The 23,288-nt window shown below is 41.4% G+C and overlaps 1 protein-coding gene across 1 annotated transcript in view; it reads right to left on the bottom strand.

The window, feature by feature from the left end:
* The window catches only part of HIBADH (3-hydroxyisobutyrate dehydrogenase), a 100,304-nt gene that overhangs the window by 68,803 nt on the left and 8,213 nt on the right, over positions 1-23,288 (bottom strand). Inside the window, exons 2-4 of the mRNA XM_084785809.1 lie at positions 21,529-21,689; positions 14,251-14,360; positions 11,085-11,206 (exon numbers count right to left, since the gene is read on the bottom strand). Coding sequence (XP_084641935.1) covers positions 11,085-11,206; positions 14,251-14,360; positions 21,529-21,689 — 393 coding nt within the window. The remainder of the gene's footprint in view (positions 1-11,084; positions 11,207-14,250; positions 14,361-21,528; positions 21,690-23,288) is intronic.

The raw sequence follows: 23,288 nt of genomic DNA, 5'->3' as shown, positions 1-23,288 counted from the left end.
TACATGTAATCAGACCCTGGGGGAGGGCCTCGGGGAAAAGAACTACTATGATTGTCCTACTCCCAATACATCAGATACATTCAGGTCTATTGAAACTTGATAAAAGAATTTGCTTTGAAACAGAAATAGCAACGTTTCAGCCTAAAGCCAAGGAAGACTGCCAAGTTGTAAACTTTTCTATGAAAACGCTGTAGTCCAAATGCCAACAGACCCTTAGCTATAACAGCACTAGGTGCCAAAACAGAAATGATTTTTGGTTTTGTGGTCCTTTTACTATAAATTAGATACAGATCTAGTGGAAAAACAGTAGGTATACAGTTCAATAAGAGCAAAAGCCAAGACTGCATACTTGATTTTTCAATAAGAATGGAGACTATATGAAACTTTCATTGAGATGTAGCCTGTAAGTCTGGCACTTTAAGGGCGACGCCTTAATAGGCTTCTGTGCTTACTACTTCATAGTCTAAGAACACCTCAATTACTACAACAGACCCGGGCAAGTAGAATATAAAATCAGGTTTCCTGGTAGGGAACTGTTACACAAACACACAAGTCCAGCTATTTAATTTTGACACTAATTCCTAACTGAAACAATACAGTTGAGCATGTCTATCAGTCTTGGCAGCACAGGAAGCCTGGCGCTAACTGCAAGTGCTGCTTCAACTCAAATTATCAGTGTAAACCTACAGACATTATTATTAGGCACTAGGTGAGATTATCTTTAATTACTCAAGCACTGTTAAGTCCTGTAATGATGCTGGTAGAGCACCTTTGTGAACCTGGTCATTCGTCATAAAAACTGATTTTAAATTTGCTTCATATCTGGCATCCATACCAGAAACGAGTTGATCAAATTGGAACCACACAGTGGCAGCAAATCCATTCCTCCTACACAAAGCAGGCATGTACCCAAGGTGATGTGACACAACAACACTGACATTACATGGTGACTCCAAGTCTCTCAAGGAGGTGATTTGCACAGGATAAAGAGATTATGGCAGCATGCTTGAGACAGGTGCCGTGATTAGTTAATAACAACAAAGTGTTAAATAAAGGCTAATGTAAGAAACGGCAATCATGTAAAGGTTATTATAAACCCATCAAGCAAGTACCAATAACAGCCTAGTGTTCTACAAACACACCAGCTTGTTCACACCCAGGAGCCTGTACAGAGCAGGTCCCTCCACTGGCACACACTACTCTCCTGGGTCTCTGCACTCACATCACTGATTAAATGTCACTTCCCTAGAACTACCATCCATCACTCTACAGAAAAGGGCCTCCCACCATTAGTCTTTACCTCCCTAGTCAGTACTTGTATTTAAAAGCACTAATTACTGAAATTCCCTTTATTTGCTTACTCCTTCTATTCCCGTAAACATCAGCTCCAGGAAGAAAAGCTTAAGCCCTAGTATCCAAGTATGCCAAAATATAACCAGTACTTAATAAACATTCACTGCGTGAAATAGAAAATGGATTGTGTCCCTTGTGGTCAAAGTATTATCAGCATAATAAAGAGTAAGTGTATGTAAGAAGAAAGCAATGCACAATCATATAAAAGTTATATGCATATAAAAATATTGCAAACTATTTTGGTGAAGGAAATATATACTTACCTTCTTTTTTGGTATGTATGTATATGAGAGGCATAGATTTCATGTGTGTGTGTGTGTATGTGTGTGTGTGTGTGTGTATGTGTTTGTGTGTGTGTGCGCGCGCGCGCACGTGCATGTGCAGGCCAGAGTTGACATTGGAGGTCTTCTTTGATCACTCTCCACCTTACTATTTTCATTTTTAATTTTGTGTATGGTGTGTGTGTATGTGTGTGTGTGTGTGTGTGTGTGTGTGTGTTGCATGTGGAAGCCAAGAGGACAACATCGTGTGTCAATCTTCTACCCTCATAGTGTTAAGGCAGCATCCCAGGCTGGCTGGACCATGAGTTTCCTGGGATTCTCCAGTCTCTAGCTCCCATCTTGCTGTAGGTGTGCTGGGGTCACAGGCACGTGCTACTGCACCTAAGCTCCATGCAGGTTCTGGAAATTCAAACTCTGGCTTCTATGGCAAGAGATTTACCCACTGAACCAGCTTCCTAGCCCCTGATGCTTAGATTTATTCTTTTCTACTGTAAGTTCTAGGCCTTCTAACATCCACGAGTACTAAATTCTTCACAAACAAAACTAATGGTGGTTAGAAAATGATGTGAACTAGCCAACTTCCTTCCTTTGTTTAAAAAATATTTCCCAAACAACTGTCAAATCTAAACTTAAAGTCCAGTGGTTCCCATGGGATATCACAGGGATCGCCTGAGGTTTCCAGAATTGATCTTTAATATATATTTTCCATTTCTAAACCCAAAACTCTTTCAGTTGCTGTAGAATCAGCTGCACAAGTTAAATCAAATATCCCTATCAGCATAAGAAAGAAAAGGCAGAACAAGAACTAGCAGCCAGCTCAGGGTGATGTGCCTCTGCAGGGAACTGCCGGAAACCACTGCTGAGGAGGGCTTGTTTGGCCCAGGCCCTGGGAATGCTGCTATTCTGCATTAGTTTGCACTTTTGCAACTGCTTACAAATTGCTAATATGTTTTTCTATATTCTATACTTTCATGGAAACCCTTTGTCTTTACATTGTTCTGAACACTACACAGTTTAAGAGTGAAGAAAGACTGTAGGAAGACTCGAAATATTTACTGTATTCTTCAGACCACAAGATGCACCTGATCATAAGATGTACCCAGTTTTTAGAGCAGTAAAACAAGAAAAAAAAGTTCTGAACCAAATTAGTACTAGTATAATAAAGTATTTATTAAAACATAACAAAATACGGTAATATTAAACAGTGTAAACTCAACAGGAGGAAAGATTTAGAGACTCCAGCACTTTTCTGGTTTTCTGAAAACCCCAAAATGTGGCCCCACTGGAGTTAAGGAGGGACAAATGGTAACTAGAGCTTCCTTATTGATACACATTTTACTGCACTCTGCTCCCTGTAGCAAGCAGACACGTACCTGCTTACCCAGCAGGCTAAGATTGGTGGCATTCAGCTCAGACCAGGGCAATGAGTTCTGTGTGAGAAGGGATTTTGGTGATACTGCCCACACCTCTTCCTGTTGCCGTGGACACACTGAACCCTGCATGCATTCCTCGGCTGGAACACTGCTCTTTGTTGATGCCCAATGGACAGCAATCGGACCATAAGGCGTACCCTAATTTCCCCCCACTTTGGGGGGAAAGTACATTTTATGGTCCAAAAAATATGGTAACATTAATCTTGAAATTCACTTATTTACTTACTTATTGTAGCCCTGGGTACTGAACTCCAGGTCTTATGCATGCTAGGCAAGTGCCTACCACCATCTTAAAACAGGCTGGAGATGTAGAGAAGGTCACATGCTTGATTCCCAGCATCACACATATGACTCAACAGGTAGATTAGTAAAGCAAGAGGAAAAGAAAGGAAGAACTGACTGACTGGATCCAATTTTTATTAAATGCCCACGAGGGATATGTATTGAGGATATAGCTGGTTTTTTGTTTTGCATTTTAAGACCCACTTCCAAGTCTAGCAGAAGAATCAAGCACATAAACACAACACAGTAGCCCTAGTAACAGCATGGATGCTAGGCTATGGCACAGAGGAAAGGTACGGATACAGTGTCACTGCTGGACATAAACAATCTCTTCTGTTCTTCTGCTGTCAGGCAGAGTCCCACCCAGCTCCAAGGGCTTACATACGTCTGGGAACAGATCATGGCCCTGCCACACTCAAGCACTTATTGTTCCTCTGCAGGCCAGTTTGCTAAAACACAGCAGCTAGGTAATCCCAAACAGGAAGGACCCCCAAACCTGGTTCTTACCTATTTGTTCTGTCTATGAACAGAGGATACTCTCCAACTAATGAATAGGACTGGTCAGATCTCTCAGAGTTCTCCAAATCATACAACACTGTTTTCTCAAAGACTAGAAAAGAAATGGTAAGTTCCACTCAGACTGGAAACTGGCCTCTAAGGGTTAGAAGATAAGGCAGCTCCCCTTAGGTTTTCAAGGTGTGCCCATAGCTTTCAGGGAGTAAAGTAGCAGACAGAACTAGCTGTGGGGAAGATGGCTTTGTTAGAGATGGAGCTGTCACAAGGAGAATGCCATGACAGAGACAAGGCGCTGGACAAAGAGAAGATGCTACAGACTCCACTAAAGGGAGGAAGTTCTGGCAGACGGCAGGAAGAGCCAAGACGAGAGCTGGAGACTCGAATCCTGCTCCCGGGTTTGCTGAGAGCCTGGAGAAGCCCAGGCAAGTCACTTAGCATTTTTGAACTTCAATGTTTCCATCTATGACAGAACAGAGTCAGAGGAGAGTATTCGTAAGGTCCCTTCTCTTAACACATTTCCATTCTAGGAGTACAAGAGACACTTGAAAGCTGAACACACTACTAAATCAACACTGCATGAAAAAACATAGTAAGCTTTATTGACATTTACCAACTATTTTCCCAGATCTAAGCAAATGTGGACACCTCATACCAACTTGCTAAGTCACTTGTTTAACAAACTCACCGGGGGATCAGAAATATAGATATATAAGGTAAAAGAACTGTTTATTACAATCAGACATCTATAAAGAATCACTTTCTCAGCTTGCTAACAAATCTTGGACAAGAATCTTGGTTATCTGGCTGAACTGGGTCCATCACTTACCTATCAGTGCACACTGCCCACCCCAAACTCCATAACTTTTACTTTCTCACAATCCCTAGGTAAGCAATTTAGGTTGAGCCTAGCAATTTGCTGGTCAGGCCTGGTAACCAATGAGGCTGCAGTCATCTGGCACACTGACTGGGGCAGCATGGTCAAGATGGTCAGACTCACACACTAGGCAGCTCTGTGCCCACCTCTACAAGCTGGCTCAGGCTGCTCTGGTGATGGCAGAATTCTACACAGTAATAGACGGCACATTTTGATGTTCATGGTGCTTCTAAATCTCCTTGTCTGACACAGCTAAGGCATCACTGTCCAGAGCAAGTCAGCTGGCCAAGCCCAATCCATTATTCAAGGAGTAGAAACAAAGGACAGGTACTTGGGAAACCAGGCGTCCAAAGTCATTACTACAACAGCGTACCATATCAGCTATTAGCTATTTTAGCCAATCGATAAGAGTTTACACTCTAAAGAGCATTCTTCCATTTACCAACTTTTATCTCTACTTGGAATAAATTAAGAACACTGAGAAACAGAGTTTCTTAACACAGCAAAATATGAAGCAACACCACACTTGTATTCAGCTTTACCACCAATCAGGTATGAGCTTGAGCTAAGTTACTCAACATCTCTGTGTATTGTTTACACCTTGGTAAAGGGAGGGATATCACCCCTATCCTGTCTATTTTTCATGTTGTTTCTCCAGTTGAAGTGATCCTAAATTTTTTAACATTCACTGAAGATTAACAGTGTTTCAGTATTAAACAAGACAGACTCAAAGGGTAGGCTCTGGTGATGTATACAAATTTATGTAATTTTTAAAGCCCTGGAAGCAATGCAAAAGTTCACCATATGGCCAGGCATGGTGGCGCATGCCTTTAATCCCAGCACTCGGGAGGCAGAGGCAGGCGGATCGCTGTGAGTTCGAAGCCAGCCTGGTCTACAAAGTGAGTCTAGGACAGCCAAGGACACACAGAGAAACCCTGTCTCAATCAAAAACAAGAAACAAAAAAAACAAAACAAAAAAGTTCACCATAGTAGAAAGGCCAAAGTGTGCTTATTTAAATAGACTATCACACAGCAGTTAAAATTAATAAACTACATGCAATTAACTATGTAATGCCAAGACAGTCATGTATTTCATGTGGTCATTTAGCCAAAGGGATAAGTAGAAGCTGGCATTCAATCCACATTGTTTGGCAGACCATAAACCCTGCTTTAGAGTGACATCTGTCCAAAGAAAAGCGACTTTTTCTTTGGAAACTGTACCATTGGAACTGAGTGTGGTGTGCAGCACACACGAGCACTAGCACTTCCAGCAGCAGCAGGAGACAGAGTTCTTGAGGGCAGTAAGTAGTAAAGTTCTACCTCTTAAACTCGGCAGTATCCATCAGCTTAATATCTCCTCAAACTTCTTACCTCCCCAGTGAGGGAAACGGGTAAAGGTGAATACATACACAGTATTTAATCAAATAATTTGTTTTATTTAAAAGACCCCATATTCTCAAGAACAAAGACAAAAAACACCTGAAATTAGGGAAAAGAGAATTAATGCCTAGAAACACAACAGAACAATGAGATCTGAAAAGCACATGTACAGTTTGGAAGCTTTTAAAATAGAGGCATCAAAGAACTCTTGAAAATAATATCCAGTCTTAAAAAAAAATGGCTGTTCACATTGTGAGTCACATGATGCTATCACTTTATTTCTAATAAAGAATATGGGCCGGGCATGGTGGTGCACGCCTTTAATCCTAGCACTCGGGAGGCAGAGACAGGTGGATCACTCTGAGTTCAAGGCCAGCCTGGTCAACAAAGGAAGTACGGGACAGCCAAGGCTAACTACACAGAGAAACCCTGTCTTGAAAACAAAAAACATACAAAATCAAAACAAAACAACAACAACAACAAAAACCCAAAGAATATGTAAGCTGAGGTCATTTCTGGTAGTTTTAATGAACATCAAACCCAACCTAGAAAAACCTTCAGCCTGCTACTTCATGGCCTGGGAAAATGAGAGGAATGATGTTGGCTACACCCCAGAGTACTATTTAGGAAGAAACAGAAGTCCTGAACGAGGGAGATCACCTGCATCTCAAAACACTGCACCATTTAAATCATCTGAGCTGAAAATGTCTCTTTTGTTTAAAATGCTAATAGCAATTGTGATATAGTCCCACTTGCATTTGTACACTACTACATTTATGTCCTTCTATTTAAATACATTTTTATTTAAAGTATTGGGGGGTGGCAATATGACTCAGTGGGTAAAGGGCTTGCTGTATAAGCATGAGGACCCAAGTTCTAAACTCCAGTCCCCATGTAAAACTCAGACTCAGCATCAGGTAGCTGTAACTCACCAAGGGGAAACAGGGAGAAGCGGTTAAAATAGAAAGCTGCAGGTGAAAGACCCTAACTCAAAAAGTACGAGTGGCCAGCTAGACTGCTCAGTAAGTAAAGGCACCTGCCACTAAGCCCAATGACCTGAGTTTTCACATGGTGGAAAGAGAACAAAGCCCCAAAGTTATCTTCTGACCTTCAAATGCATGCCAAGGCACAATAGTGTGCGCATGCACATGCGCACACATGTACTAAACAAACAAATAAAATTAATAAAAAGCAATAGTGGAAACTACCCAAAGTCACCCTCCAGCCTCTGATTCAAATATAAAGAAATTTCATTCAAATGATTCAAAATATTCCATATTTCAAAACTGATGAATACAAAGCTACCATAAAACTGGGTCAACACCTGGTTCCTAAGCTGTACTTTCCCCACATCCCTCTTCCTTCATTTTATTTGGTTAAAATATAATGATTTTTAAAGCTGTCTATCTGACACACAGGTAATCCTTTATTAAATTGAGAGAATACAATTGTTTCGTTGTTGCTTTTGAGATCTTCTGACCTGGGGCTCATAGCAATCCTCCTGCTGCTGAGATTACACGTGTGCTCAGTTTAGACTCATGTCCAACAAACCATATTCCTATATAAAATAATAAATATGAGAATAATCCATCATATTAAGTACCTAAATATAACTATGAAAGGACCGTGTAAACAAACTGCTATTATATACTAATTATCTCATAACGATCAAGTGTCAAACCAATTAATTATCACGAACTACCCCCTGCAAAGCTTTTCGTCAGTAACAGCAGAGTCAGATGTGTCACAGTTGTATCAGGACTTAAACCACTGCTTCATGAGAAGAAAAGAATGGTTTCCAATGCTTCTGACTACTTCAGACTGAGGAGCCAGCTCACTCAGCAAAGCAAGCATGAGCGTCTGACATGCATCCCTGGCCAATAGGAAAGTCCCAACACCAGCGAGGCAGAGACAAGCAGATTCCAGAAACATCAGTGAGCCCCAGGTTCAGCGAGACACTAGCTCAAAAAAATAAGGCTGGATGGGCTGGCAAGATGGTTTAGTGAGTAGAGGTGCCTGCTGCCAAGCCTGACCACTTGAGTTCAATTCCCAGGATCCACACGGTGGAAGAGAACTGACTCCCACAAGTTGTCCTCTGCCCTCGTTACATGTGATATGGCATACATGAAAGTGCACACACACACACACATAAGTAACAGTGTAAACACTATTAAACAGAGGGCCTGCAAGATGTCTCAGTGGATAGAGCGCTTGCCACCAAGCCTAGTGACCCGAGTCCAATCCCCAGAGACCATGGTGAAGGAGAAAATGAACTCTACCAAGCTGTCCTTTAACTTCCATATATATATCCTCTCTAAATAAATAAATGCAGAAATACCAGAAGCTTCTTTAAGTAGGATCAAGAGTAAGAGAAGAAAGCACGAATACCAACCTCCGGCCTCAGGGACTTACGTCGGTGAGTAAGGTGGTGATCCATTGAAGAAGACTCCAAACACAGGCCCAGGGCTTCCTCATGTGCACACACTCATGTACCCACACACTAACCTGTACACACACCATATACACCGACACACAAGTTTTAAAAAGATAGGTCAGTGAGTAAAGTGTTTGTCATACAGCCTGACAACATGGGTTTGACCCCTGGAATTCACCTTAAGATGGTAGGGGAGAACCAATTCCACAAAGACACACACACACACACACACACACACACACACACACATACTAATAATAAACTTCTTTTAAGTGCCTAAATACTACTACAAATCTTTATACCTTAATCTTATGTAACTAATTCAGTGCAACAAGAAGAGCTAACAATTATTTATTCCTTCATCTACACTCAAAAATGATTTGAAGCTGAACATGGTAACGGTTGTCTTTAATGCAAGCTTGGGAGGTAGAGACAGGGGAATCAAGGCCACTCCATCTTAATATATAGACTCTATGAAAAAAAAAAAACAGCAACAACAGCAACAAAAAAAGAGTAATATGTTATGGATATAATGTTTTTTACAGCAAAACCATTAGTTTACTTAAAAAACTGGCTTAAATTATATTTTACTTTTTAATTTTAAAGTCCAAATTTTAATATAATTGTAATAAAATAACAATTGTTGATTACTGCGACCAATGCATATTTATTTTTACATATGTACAAGCACAAATATACCCAAAGAACACTTCTCATTACACAGCAATTTTAGAGATGACAGGAAATCATACCCACAATCCTACCAGATACCCTTGCCATCCCCACGCACGCGCCATGCCCACACACCCAGTCCTGCTATCCCCACACACGCGCCATGCCCACACACCCAGTCCTGCTATCCCCACACACGCGCCATGCCCACACACCCAGTCCTGCTATCCCCACACACGCGCCATGCCCACACACCCAGTCCTGCTATCCCCACACACGCGCCACGCCCCCACACCCAGTCCTGCCATCCCCACACACGCGCCATGCCCACACACGCGCCATCCCCACACACGCGCCATCCCCACACACGCGCCATGCCCACACACGCGCCATCCCCACACACGCGCCATCCCCATACACGCGCCATGCCCACACACGCGCCATCCCCATACACGCGCCATGCCCACACACGCGCCATCCCCACACACGCGCCATCCCCACACACGCGCCATCCCCACACACGCGCCATCCCCACACACGCGCCATCCCCACACACGCGCCATGCCCACACACGCGCCATGCCCACACACCCAGTCCTACTATTTGATACAAAATTAAATTTTAAAATTTTCATTAGTGAGTCCTTCACTTCTCAAAAAGATTATTGTATAACTTTTATCATGTTACATGGTGAATTACATTTACAGATTTTCTAATATTGAGCCATCTCTACATACAGGTAACAGAGAACTTGTAATGTTTTATTTCTCTTATTTATGGCTGGTTTTGATCTGCTAATTTTGTTTTAAAGGTTGGACTTCTATACTCCTGACTGAAATTCACCTATCATTCTCTCTGCTAGCGCTATTTGCTTTACATAATAGAGTTACCAGGTCTTTCTTGTAGAATGAGTTGGGAAGCATTTCCTTATTTCCTACTATCTGGAAACACCCACATGAAATTTTGATGATCTCTGCCTTTTGTTTTAGTAATAGTCACCTGTAAATCCACCTGGGCCTTATGTTTACCTTAAGAGGTCAGATGGTTTTACTTTGTTCCTTTTGTTTGCTTGTTTGTTTTTTGTTTTGTTGTGTTTTTTGGGTTTTTTTTTTTTTTTTTTTTTTTTTTTTTTTTTTGAGATGGGGTTTCTCTGTGTAACAACTCTAGCAGTCCTGGAACTCTCTCTGTAGACCAGGCTGGCCTTGAACTCACAGAGATCCTCCTGCCTATGCTTCCCAAGTGCTAGGATTAAAGGTGTGTACCACCACCACCCAGCTATTTTATTCCTTTTTAAGTCACTTCTTTCTTGGACAGTAGAGTCAGTCAATTTTTTTTTTTTTAATTTTTTTGATGCAGGACATCAGGTATTTCAGGTTGACCTCAAACTGCCTTACGTAACGAAGGATGGCCTTGAACTCCCGATTCTCCCGCCTCTGCCAACCAAGTGCAGGGATTACATGTAGTTCCATAGTGCTGGGGATCAAGGCCAGAGCTTCATGCATGCTAGGCAAGCATTCAATCAACTGAACTACAGCCCCAGCCCCACACTAATTATTGCCTGAAGCAGTTCTTAAGCATCCAGGCAGTGATCTATTGTTGTCACACAGTAAGTCAACCCAAAGGATGTGTGACGCATCCAAGTTCTGACACCCTCTCACACCAAGTTACAGGTAACTTACCAGAGCTGTATCATGAGAGCACTAAGTACCATGTCAGTTCTGCTTTGTTCTTATTTTAATGAGAGATTAAGAATCTCTACAGATCTACAAATAACTGTAAATACCTAGAGTGGCACAGAACCAGGCCGGCCACTTTGCACAAGCAGCACTAGGTGCACATGTACTTCAGACGGCACTTACCACCAGAAACAGGGGCATCCATGAAAACAGCTCCCATCTTCTCAACTTCTTTGGCCAATTCTTTTGAAACTGAAGGATCAATAGTACTGGAATCTATTAATAATGAGCCTTTCTTCACTTTTCTAAGTATAAATAAAAATATTCAAGTTTACAACTCTGAACGAGTACTCATGCACCTAACTACACAATCAGAATCCACTGAAAACAGCCAGACCATCAAGGAAGCCTCTGGCCTGGTACTGAAATAGTGGAAAAATCTCATATTTGTTCATGTTCCAGATCAAGCACAGTTCAAAGTAAACCCACACTCATTCAGATAAACAATAACAAAATTAAAATCTAATAAACTAATTGGTAAAGTCTAGTACCAGCTGAAATACACTGGTCATGTTAACACAAGCGAAGCTAAAGTGTAAGCAATTTTTAAAACCTATTAACTTTAAAAGGGCATCTGATAGGATATAAATTTTTGTTTGTAAAGTCACTGAGTCTTAAAAAGCTTAAGTCTTTGGCTGGAGAGATGGCTCAGTGGTTAAGAGCACTGACTACTCCTCCAGAGGTCCTAAGTTCAATTCCCAGCAACCACATGGTGGCTCAAAACCATCTTTAATGGGATCTGATGCCCTCTTCTGGCCTGCAGGTGTACATGCAGGCAGAGCACTGTATACATGATAATAAATCTTAAAAAAAAAAAAAAAAAAGCTTAAGTCTTTAGAAAGCTACACTGCAATCTTCCCATATCCATATCATTTTCACTAAGAATATGTATAAGCAACTGAAATACAGCTATTTGCTTCAAAGGGGTATGTTGTTTTAATAATGGAAATATTTTAAATATTTTATTATTTGAGACTTTCAAATAGTGTATTTTGATCATATTCACGCCCTCTTCCAACTCCTCCCTGACCCACTCCCACCTCCCTACAACCCTAATTCCTCTCCTAGTGAAAATTTTGTAAAAACAAGATATTAAACAGGTAAAAAAGAAGATGAAGGGTTGAATCTAGAACTTTGACAAGGTGTTTTGGTTTGGTTTGGTTTGGTTTTTGGTTTTGTGACAAAGTAAAATTCATACATTGGTAAAAATGGAAACAGGAGCATAAGTATTTTATATAAACCTTTATCATTCTTATAGTAAACGACTTCTGTTTATACTGTGAGTTCAGAACATGTACCTGAAATAGTTCCCTTATATTTATAAGGCGGTGCTTAGCCTAGTGGCTAGGAACCTCTGACCTACATTAGAATCTAACTGCCTGGCCTTAGCGGCCCAGGCCTACCATCTTAAGCACTCAACAGACTGGGGCAGAAGGATCACAAGTGCATTCTCTGCCTGGGTTACAAGATGGGTCCAACACCAACTTAAGCAATTCAGTGAGATCCTGTCTCAAAAGTAAAAAAAGAATAAACATCTAAATCAATAACAGCTCACAATTGTATGGAAGTTTCCCAGAGTTCTTATTTAGTATCGTGAGTGTGTGTGGATGATGTGTTGTGGCTGTGCACACGGAGGTCAAAGGACACTGTGGAGACAATTGCACAGCAAGGGCTCTACCTAGTTTCTTCAAGTTCTCCCTGCAGGTTACTCACCCAGGGGATACACAATGAAGACTGGAAAATTAGAACTCTGCCATGTAGAAATATTTAAAAAGAAAGTGGGGAAATCACTGTTTTAAAAAAAGAAACTACTGAAGAAAATAATACATTTCTATTTTAAAAAGACAGTGCATAGAATGCTTTAAAAAAAAAAAAGTTTTAGACACACCCAACAGAATATCTGGGTGGACCCCACAGAACAGACACACCAAGTGCTACTAGAAATCACCTCTGTACAAAAGCTTTATTTTATGTAACAGAAAAAAATGTAAGTAAAACCTATCAGTCTTCTATGGCTTTATCACCTTTAACAATCTTTAAAAAAAAAAAAAAGTAGGAAATCATATCAAAAACTCTTTATGCACTGGGTGTGGAAAAAGGATCCTGACCCTGGCAGGGGGTGGGGGGAGGGGCAGGGGCAGGAAGGAGAGCCTTGCTGAGAAGGCAATTACAGTTTAATATGAAACCAAACTCTTCCTAAGCACTCCCTGGACAAAACTGGTCTGGTAGCTGGCCACCATGCTCCAAAGTAAAGGATATTAATAAATGTTGTGTCATCATACACACTTTAGTAACTTTTCCCCGAGAAATAAAGCAGGGCCATAACTGAGGCAGGCTAGGTAATGAGTCAGCCAGGCCGTCTCAGGACCACACACACTGCAGGCCTGCCGGCTCCATCCAAAATGAGTGCCACTCAACCATCCCTGAAATCCAAACATTTATCTTATCAGTTTTCTGTCTAATATCCAAATGTCTTTTCCTTACAAGTTTGTTAGTTTTCCAAAGCAATTCAATTTCCCCAAAGCGCAAATTTCATGTATTACAGTTTTCTGAACGTAAATCTTATTTTCTTTTAGCAAGCATTCCTAGAAACCAGTGTGTAGGTGACTCAAGTGTCCACATGGCATTCAACTTTGCACCAGCTCTCTGTTGAATTCAATAGCAAAGTACATTAGGAATAGGAACCAGAGAGCCCAGAAAATGGAATCCAACCGCTGTCATTCTGGCACAACCACAAGGGTTTGGCAATAAGCGGCAATTCACTGGCAGGTTTACGGCGCCAGGGAAGACAGACACTGGTCGGAAACCCTGACCTAAATTACACTTTACTCAAAGAGCTCCTGCTAATGTTGACTCTCAGCTTCTGACGCTCCAGCTACAAATGTACTAACCAGAGGACATACAACAACTTTTCATTATATAATAAAATCTTAAATTATAGTGTTCCCTCCCATGTTTGGTTTTATTTTTTCATAGAACCTCTTTTCTGGATTTCTATACACCAGAAGAAGATCATGCTTTTAACAGTAGGCACAATTTAAAATGCAAGCTTTAAAAGTTACCAATGAATGTTACCAATGAAAGAGTAAGTTTAATGTAAGAAAGGTTAAGCAAGGCGGGGGAGCTTTTATTCCCAAAAGTCACATACTTGACCCTAGTGTAAAAATTAACCCTTTACTGTTCACTTTATGAAACAAGAAAATACACAGGAAGATTTAACCCGAGTAGTTCTAACAAGTGTGAAGCCAGGAACTGCGGCAAGAAACATGTGCGCTTGAGAAATACATACTTCAGGATCCCATTCGCTCCAGAATAAACTTCCACCGAATGCATACTGCTGGGCAGCATGGTGATGATCCTGTCAGCCTTTTCAGCTACGTCTGCTGGGGAGGACGCTACCTTTAAAGAAATTGCAAAGGAGAATTGTTTAACTCAAATGTAAACAGTGTCCAGACCTCAAACAGGCCCTGCAACTACTTCCTGGAAAAAGTTCAAGATCATGACAAGTAACAAAGCTCCGTGAAATGAAGTAACAAATGGAGGTTGTCAAGAGTCTTCACCCTCGATTGAACTACCTGGATGACATGGGTTTCACAGAAAGCCCCCGTAAATGCCCACTTCACTGGAGTAAATACAAAGCAAAACAGTGGCATGCCTTCTTCCTAGTGAAACTCCGTCTCTAGACCATGCCAAAATATAAGCCTGGAAGTCTATGTCAGAAAACTCCAGGCGTCTCCTTAGAAACAGAAAGTTCTCTTCCATGAAAAGAAATTTAGTTCCATCTAGATAACTCCTTCAAAAGTCCCCTACAGGGTGCCAAAAATTAGCTCAAAGATCTTAGGGCACTAAATATCTCCAAGCTTTTCATGCCCATGAACTGACAGTGCCTGGGGTGGTTCATCAGCCCCCCGCATCCCTAGCACATGCTCCTCGGGACACTTGGTTTGCCAGAGCACTGCTAACCCCTCAGTTATACCAAGCAGTGTCAAAGCTCACAGGTCTGGAAAAACACACACACACACACACTGATAGTTATAGCTGGTATGTCACCACTCTATGGCACAACTGCTCTGTATCTAATGACTACATATATTTGGCATGTTGTAACAACAGTGTCTGATTTGTACAACAAAGTCATGTTTCTTAGACATGGGCATTCAAATAATTTTACCATTGAGGGGATGACTTAAAAAAAACTCTGAATAACAACTGACAAAATTTGGCCACAACTCAAAAGCTTAGGGGAAGAAACCAAGCTCATTTCCAATCTGAACTAGCTACAAAAAGCTTTAGCAGCCAACTAATTAGAACCCCTCAATTACATCTGCTAATGGAGTGGATAAGCAAAGACAGAATAGGTGAAACAAAGGAACGCTTATTTAGGGAAGACAGAGGCGCAGGTTTAGCTGCAGCTCAGCCAAGTAGTCAGTATGATTTTATGCAAATCATTTAACCTCACTAGCTTCAGTTTCTCAATCTACAATGAAGAACAGTACACTGATCCTGTAATTCTGGGACTCAAGAGGACTTGTGTTAACAAGAGAATTGCACATTTAAACCAGCCTAGGACACAGAGGGAGACTCCTAACCAGTGGAGACTGCGGCTCTGCTCTTAAAAGAAATGGTTCATTTGCCCTCAGTCTTAACCAGAATAAACCCTATGTACTCTTCTGCCTTCTGCCTCCACAGAGAACCATAAGTTCCCTCTTACCAAACAAAACACCCTAATTTAGCTTCTACCTCCAATGTAGAATTTGTTAATATCCAGGAACCTTCAATTCCAGGAAGCCTGAGCACTGTAAAATGAGATTGACATTGTTTTCTTTCTCTCCACTTATATATCACAAGTTAGTGGAAAAGGAGAAAGCTTGGTCACTGAGTCTATGTCCTGGAGCGCTCTAAGACCTCGGAGCCCTTGCCCTCACAACATTCATTTCAGATGGCATCACTTCTGTTAGAAGGCAAGCAAAGTCTATACCAATATTTCTTTAGGTGGTTCTCTATCAGAAATGAACTGTTAAGATTTACCTGTCAAGGTTAAGAGCACTGACTCCTCTTCCAGAGGCCCCGAGTTCAATTCCCAGCAACCACATGGTGCCTCACAACCACCTGTAATGTGATCAGTGCCCTCTTCTGGCCTGCAGGTGTACATGCAGCCAGAGCACTATATACATAATAATAAATAAATCTTTTTTTAAAAAAAAGAAGTTACCTGCCCTTTTTATCCTCAAAAACTGTCTTGGCATTTTATTATAGTGAAAATCTAATTTTACCAGAAAGCCACATGAGACAAATACTCAAGCTTTATCTGTTGGCAAAAAATAAAAAATAAAAAAATAAAAAAAACCTAAACAAAACAAAACAAAGACTCCTAACAAATGGACACTGCGGCTCTGCCTTTTAAAGAAATGATTCCTCTGTCCTCATTCTTAACCTGAATAAATCCTCCATACTCTTTTCTCTGGCTCCACAGAGGGTCCGATGTGCCATCGCACAAATGTAAAACAAACTACTATCCCTTTTGCTTTTATGTTCAACTTCTCACAATTTAGATCACATTGTGCGTGTGCTTAGATAATCTAATGCCTTCTACTGGTCCCCATGGTAGCAAGAATTGTGACTCGTCTTGGATGGAGCTCCAGTGCCTGGCACTCAGAGCTTACTCAAGAGAGAGCTGTTCAATCAGTGACTTGTCGAAGGCCCTGCCCTCTCCTTGGTAAGGAAGCTTAACCCATAGCAGTCAGCCCAATAACAGCACACAGTAAAGGAGGGAACAAGCACTATCACTTGAATGGAGAGCACGGAACAGGACTGACATACGTGTACAGCAGAAAGGAGAACACGGCTGGCACTGAAACCGTGCTTTGAAGCTCTTTATGTGCTTTAACTCAGTTCACACTTGTAACAGCTGTATGAGAGTGAACAAAGAGAAGAACTAAAAAAGTTTGCCAAAGACTGCACAGATAACTGAATGGCAGAGGCAGATTACAAGCCAGTGCATTTTGCACACTGCCGATACTCTCTGTACTACTTCCCATAGACTCTGCAATGGAGTGTCAAATGCACACTAGCTTAGAACAGAGCTGGAAGGCAGAAGTCTAAGTCTGAAAACAAGGTGGCAGCAGAGCCGCTTTCCCTCCAAAGGCTCTAGGGGAGGCCCTTGGCTTCTTCCAGCTTCATGGCTCCTGGCACCCCGTGGCTGGCAGTAGGGTGACTGTAATGTCTGTCTCTCTCTTCACTGCACTCTCCTGTTTGCCTTCTTTCTTGCTGTGACTGTCAGTCCTGGTTGTCAGCTGCCACTAGCCACACCTCCTGCTCTCGGTTTTTAAATGGCTTCGCTGATATCCACACCATACAATGCTCCCATTGAAAGTGGATAATTGTTTGGCTTTTATTATATTTTCAGACAAGAGCAACCGTTACCATAGTCAAGTTTTAGTCTCTTCAAAAAGAAACAGTATATCCATGAGCTGTCATTCCTTATGCCCAAAGCTGCTTATCTCCTCTTTAGCACTAAGCAACTAATGCACTTTCTTATCTCTATAGATTTCCTTTTTCTAAATTGTTCAGTTATTAGGAGATGATAGTGCATGGTTTTGTGTGACTGGCTTCTTTAGTTTAGTGTGCTTTCTTAGTTCATCTGTGACATAGCAATTATCAGCACTTCCTTCTCTTAGTTCCTAAATAACATTCCATTACAGATGTGAGACTTGAATGTTGCTTCCACTTCTTAGCTGTTACTAACAACGTTATTATATAGAATGTTCTGTGTGGGTATAAACCCAGGTTTGTTTTGTGTTGCTGTTGATGGGGGAGGGTGTTTTGTTTTGTTTTGAGACAAGGTCTCATTATGTAGTCCTTGCTGTCCTAGAACTCACTATGTAGGTCAGGCTGGCCTTGAACTCACAGAGATCCACCTGCCTCTGTCTCTCCAGTGCTGGGATTAAAGGTACACAACGCTACGCCTGGCTTGGATCCAGGTTTTCTTTTATTGCTAGGTCAGGAACTGGAGAGACAGAGGCTCAGTGAATAAAGTTCTTCCATGCGAGACCCTGAGCTTGGATTTCCAGTGCCCAGGTATTGCAGCAAGCATCTAAAACCCCAGCTCTAGAGAGGCAGAGAAAGGCAGATCAATCAGTGACCTCCAAATTTAGTGTAGAGACCTCATCTCAAAAACAAGGTGGGGCAGTGACCAAGGAAGGCATGCAACATCGACCCATGGTCTCCACATGCACACATGAACATATACACAGTAAGAACTGTTCAGTCATACTTAATTATCTGAGACATTCCCAAGACTTGTCTTCCAAAGTGGCAGAAACATTTTACATTCTGCCACCAGCTTGAGTTTTCCAATTTCTCAGTATCACCATAAAAAAAAAGGCTTTTTTGCTTGAGTCTCCATTCTACCTTTCCTAGTATGCAAGGTTCTCTTCTTGATGACAGATGTAGCCTTTTCATGTCTTCACTGGCCTTCTTTATAACTGCGTTTAATAAGCTGTAAGACCCCTTAATGTGTTCTAGACACGAGTCCCTCATCAAATATGTAAATATTTGAGCTCATTCACAGTGAATTGTCTTTTTTATAATATTGATGGTGTTCTTTAGAAAAATCAAGTTTTAATGCTGGTGAATTCCAATTTACTTATTAATTTTGTTACACAAACTCGTGCTGTCATAGCTAAGAATCCTTTGCCAAATTCTAGGTCATAAAGATTCACTATTGTGTTACCTTTTATCTACTTATATTATTTTACTTTATTATGTATGTAAGCATTTTGCCTGCATGTATGTCTGTGCCCAATGAGGTCAGATGAGAGTACCATATCCCAGGGAACTGGAGTTTCAGATGGTTGTGAGCCATCATGTGGATACTAGGAATTAAACCTGAGTCCTCTGCAAGAAAACTGCTCTAACTGCTATCTCTCCAGGTGTTTTCCTTTGAGTTTTATAAGACACCTTTTTGGGGGCCACTATTCAACACTGTTCCCCACTGAAACTTATTGTGATGAGTAACTATACATTATTCTAACACTCTTCAAGGTAAAAGAAGTAAATGCTAAAGAGAAGAACAAAGCATATACAATTTATGACTTGGCATTACTGACTTTTTTTAAAAAGTCAGGTAATTTATACCAATAATCTAGTTTATAAACAGTAAGAAGTAGCTACATTTCAAGATCAAAAAACATACTACACACTCCCAAATGCCTCCTACATTAACTTTTACTATATAGTACCTGTGCATCTTGTAATGCAGTCAAAGCCCTGCCGTCAAGACTAGGCCCTTGCTGAGGCCCTTGCGCTTGCTACTGACTCACTGCATAACCCTGAGGACTGGAGCTAACTTTTCCATGCATCAGTTCCAACCCCACTCCTGGTCTCTAAGGGCGCTGCACTCTCTCGCGCGTGCACACACACACACTTATCAGTGAATGGAACATAAAGAAATAATACCACAATGTGAGTGGCTGAGCTGCTCTCTTGGTTGTGTTACTAACCAGTATTCTAAACGCTTTGGAGGCTGAGGCAGGAAGACTGAGATTTGGGGGCCAGAGTGGGCTACACAATGAACCCTGCCCCCCAAAACCAAAATGAAATACACAAAATACTAACAAAAGACCTGAGCCACAGTAGTTTTTCACTAATAGTAGGTCCCTTTTCTTCCTCTTAAGACCCAAATGCCTCCTTTATTATTAAGGTATTTTTCCCTCAGGCCTACCTAAAATTAGTAAAGAACAGAATGTTATTGGGGAATAGAGGGGTAACTTCAGAAAAATACAACAATTTAGGCAAAACATCAGAAAACTCTGGAAGTCAGGGGAAACTGAGAAGAAACACAGTGCTGTGCGTTCTGCAGGCATGGAAGGAGGGGTGACAGTGTGGGGCGTGGAAGGCCCTGAGTGTCTGCCCCCAGTCCTCACTTCCAAGCCACTCGCTGCGGGTTCTCCATTCAACCTCTATCTTGCTTTCTGGCTGAATTCTGTATTTAACGTAAGACGTTACGTCCTCATTTTAGAGATCAAGTAGAACTGGCAAAAACATGTCACCGTATAGTGACAAATGTCAAGCATCAGTGTTATCCCCAAAATTAAATCAATTAACTACTAATTGATTAACTGCAGACAGCAAACCAACTTGGAATGCTTACCGTACTGAAGATAACAAAGGTCAGTTCTTCATGTTCTCTAGCGAGGTAAGCCGTGGAATCTTTCCAACAAAGTTACCAAGGAGCGCAGCGTCAGTCTCCATAGACCACGTGGGCGTGAGCAGCGTCAGTGTGACACCAGGGAGCCCCAAGACCACAATCGCCTTCCCATGCAGTGTCGCAGTGCCAGACAGCACCGAAAGCACGGCCAGGAGACACATGGGGTGCGCAGCTCTATAAATGGCTTATAGGCCACTAAACCTAGTTTCTATCTCAGGATTGCATTTCTCAGTGTTTGCTTTCAATAATAATTTGGACATTGATTGTTCTGCCTTTTAAATTTTTTATTTATTTATTTATTTATTTTGGCTTTTTGAGACAGGGTTTCTCTGTGTATCCTCGGCTGTCCTAGACTCACTTTGTAGACCAGGCTGGCCTCAAACTCACAGCAATCCATCTGCCTCTGCCTCCCAAGTACTGGACTAAAGGCGTGTGTCACCACACCCGGCTGTTCTGCTTTATTTTGTTCTCACAGTTTTCTGTTTCTTGGGAAGCTTTTAGTATTCTTCCCATCCCAGGATCATATCTTGCCCTTAGTTATCATTCTGCACGTGTGCAAAATTTCCCTCAATTTACAGAAAAGGCAAATCTATTAAATTCAGAGACTGAAAAGTGGTCTCCTGTCATCTGAGCTACTAACAAGGTTTGACAAAGCCAAACAGAACAGATGCTATCATAAACAGGATCTACTCTAGAACCATAGTTCTTAAAATGTAAACGGCAGCCTAAAAGCAACAGGCTGCGGTCTGGCCATAACTCAGCTCTGTGTTACAGCCCACAGTGTCTTTAGGTTGTCTCCTGGTTAATGGCCAGTAACTAATGATGGACTCACAGGGTGCTGTCATGCAACATTTGTAAAGTACATTAATATATATTTCCTCATCTGAGCTTCGTAATCTAATGGCACAAGTAGTCAGTCATCACTCACATTTTACAGATGTGGAAGCCAGCTGAGGGGATAACTTGCCCCATTAAGAAGAAATGTAAGTGCTTGATCTGGGCTAAGCTTTAAGTCCTAGAGTAGATTCCTGCCCTGAGACAATCATCCCTGCCTTTCTCTCACAAGGAGACTACTTCCAAACAGTTGCTTCACAGCTTAATCAGTGAAGATATTATCTCAGGAAATGCCCAAATAGGAAATGCCCAGGTCACCTAACAGAAAATGGACCCCTCCAAGCAGCTACACTAAGTGCTCTTTTGATGTGCATCTAAATGTTGAATTGATGTTAAAGTCAAAATGAAACACACTCAGCAACAATTAGGTTTTATAACTCTGTTAGGTACACTTCTAAGAGAAGTACTTGCTGCTTTGAAATATAAAAAGTAAAAATCTAAAGCAAATCCAAAGACAAGCCTTACCTGCTCACCAGCCTCTTTAAACTCTTTGCATGCATCAGGGAACACATCATAGAGAATGAGTGGATAGCCATGCTTCATGAGATTTTTTGCCATTGGATTTCCCATGTTTCCCAGTCCAATGAATCCAACTGGAGTCTTAGAAGCCATTGACCTAGAACACACTGATTTCAATACATTTGTAAATATAAAAATAAATTTGTAATACTTTTAAAATCCCATGAGGGGCCTACAATTTAAAGCAATGGCTTAGTCGGGCACAGAAGAGCATGCCTACACTATCAGTGCTCTAGAAATGGAGGCAAGAGGAACCAAAGTTACACAGAACACTGGTTCAAAAACAAACAGGGCCAGTGAAAGGCTCAGCAAGTAAAGGCTCTGACAATTACTACAAACAATGAATTATATACCCAGAACCCATGACGTAGAAGAGACTGTCCTCTGATCGCCACATTTAAGAGGCTGCATTCGCGCACACACACAATTTAATTAATTTTAAAAATACAGGGCTCAGCTGGGTGTGGTGGCGCACGCCTTTAATCCCAGCATTCGGGAGGCAGAGGCAAGCGGATCTCTGTGAGTTTGAGACCAGCCTGGTCTACAAAGTGAGTCCAGGTTAGCCAAGGCTACACAGAGAAACCCTGTCTCAAAAACAAAACAAAACAAAACAAAAAATACAGGGGTTCAAGAGATAGCTTAGCAATTAGGAGTATTTTTTTCTTGCCAAGGACCCAGGCTCAGTTCCAGCACCCACATGGTAGCTCACAATCATCTCTACCTCCAGTCCCATGGGTTCTGATACCCTCTTCTGAACTCCATGGGTACCAGGCAGTCGTGTGATTAACACACATATATGTAGGCAAAATACTCATACACATTTAAAAAATCTAAAAAAATTGTTTTAGCCCCATAAACAAATGGTTCAGAGAATAAGAGAGCTACACCTAACCTTGGAAACATTAGATACAATTTCTCCTCCATTTCACAATGACACTTGACAAGTATCATTCATTAAGTGTGCACTGCATGAAATAATGATAGAGTTTAGAGAGACACATGACACAGTGCTTACCCTTGAAACGTTTATTATCTACTGAAAGGAGAAAGAAACAACTCTACTTTCCTCTGCATTTACAGGCTTTATTCTCCCTTATTCTTTTTGAACTGTGTGGGATGACTAATCACAGCCTTTTTTAAAGTTTCAAATCCTCTCAAATGATGGCTCCACTCACCATGAACATATGTGAGTGTGAGGTGATGCTAAAGGCAAACTATCTGAAGCTCCGTGCTTGAGAAGTAAAGCTCATACTAGGCTAGAAGCTTCCTTAGATCCTCTTCACAGCTGCCTCCACAACTCCACCAAGCATGCCATTCCTGAGCAGCATCACACCGCGGAGTTTGACTTACAACAGCTTCAAATAGAAGCCCTCTGTCTTTATAGCCCACAAAGGTTCAATGACAGAAGTGACACCTAATTGAAATTTTATTTTAAAATTACAAAGAATGAGAAGTACATTTTATAAAAGAGCTCTAATGTCCATAAGCAAATTAACAAAACGAGAAAATAGAGCACTGTTAGTCACATCAGACCGCTGTGCTGAAGTTGGGAAAGTACAACGGAATAATCCGAGGCCATTACAAACAGGGACACTGCGTCTTTAAAGCAGTTAGTTTAGCCGCAACTACTCTACGTCAAACAGGTAGCAAGTATGACAGGGGAGAGCAAGGGCTCAGTCACATGCCCCACAACAGTAGCTACTTGT

This window comes from Acomys minous (assembly GCF_964271855.1).
Source record: "Acomys minous genome assembly, chromosome: 6".
Lineage (NCBI taxonomy): Eukaryota > Metazoa > Chordata > Mammalia > Rodentia > Muridae > Acomys > Acomys minous.
The sequence above is the reverse complement of the archived record's forward strand: the minus strand, read 5'-3'. Positions and strand labels throughout refer to the sequence as shown.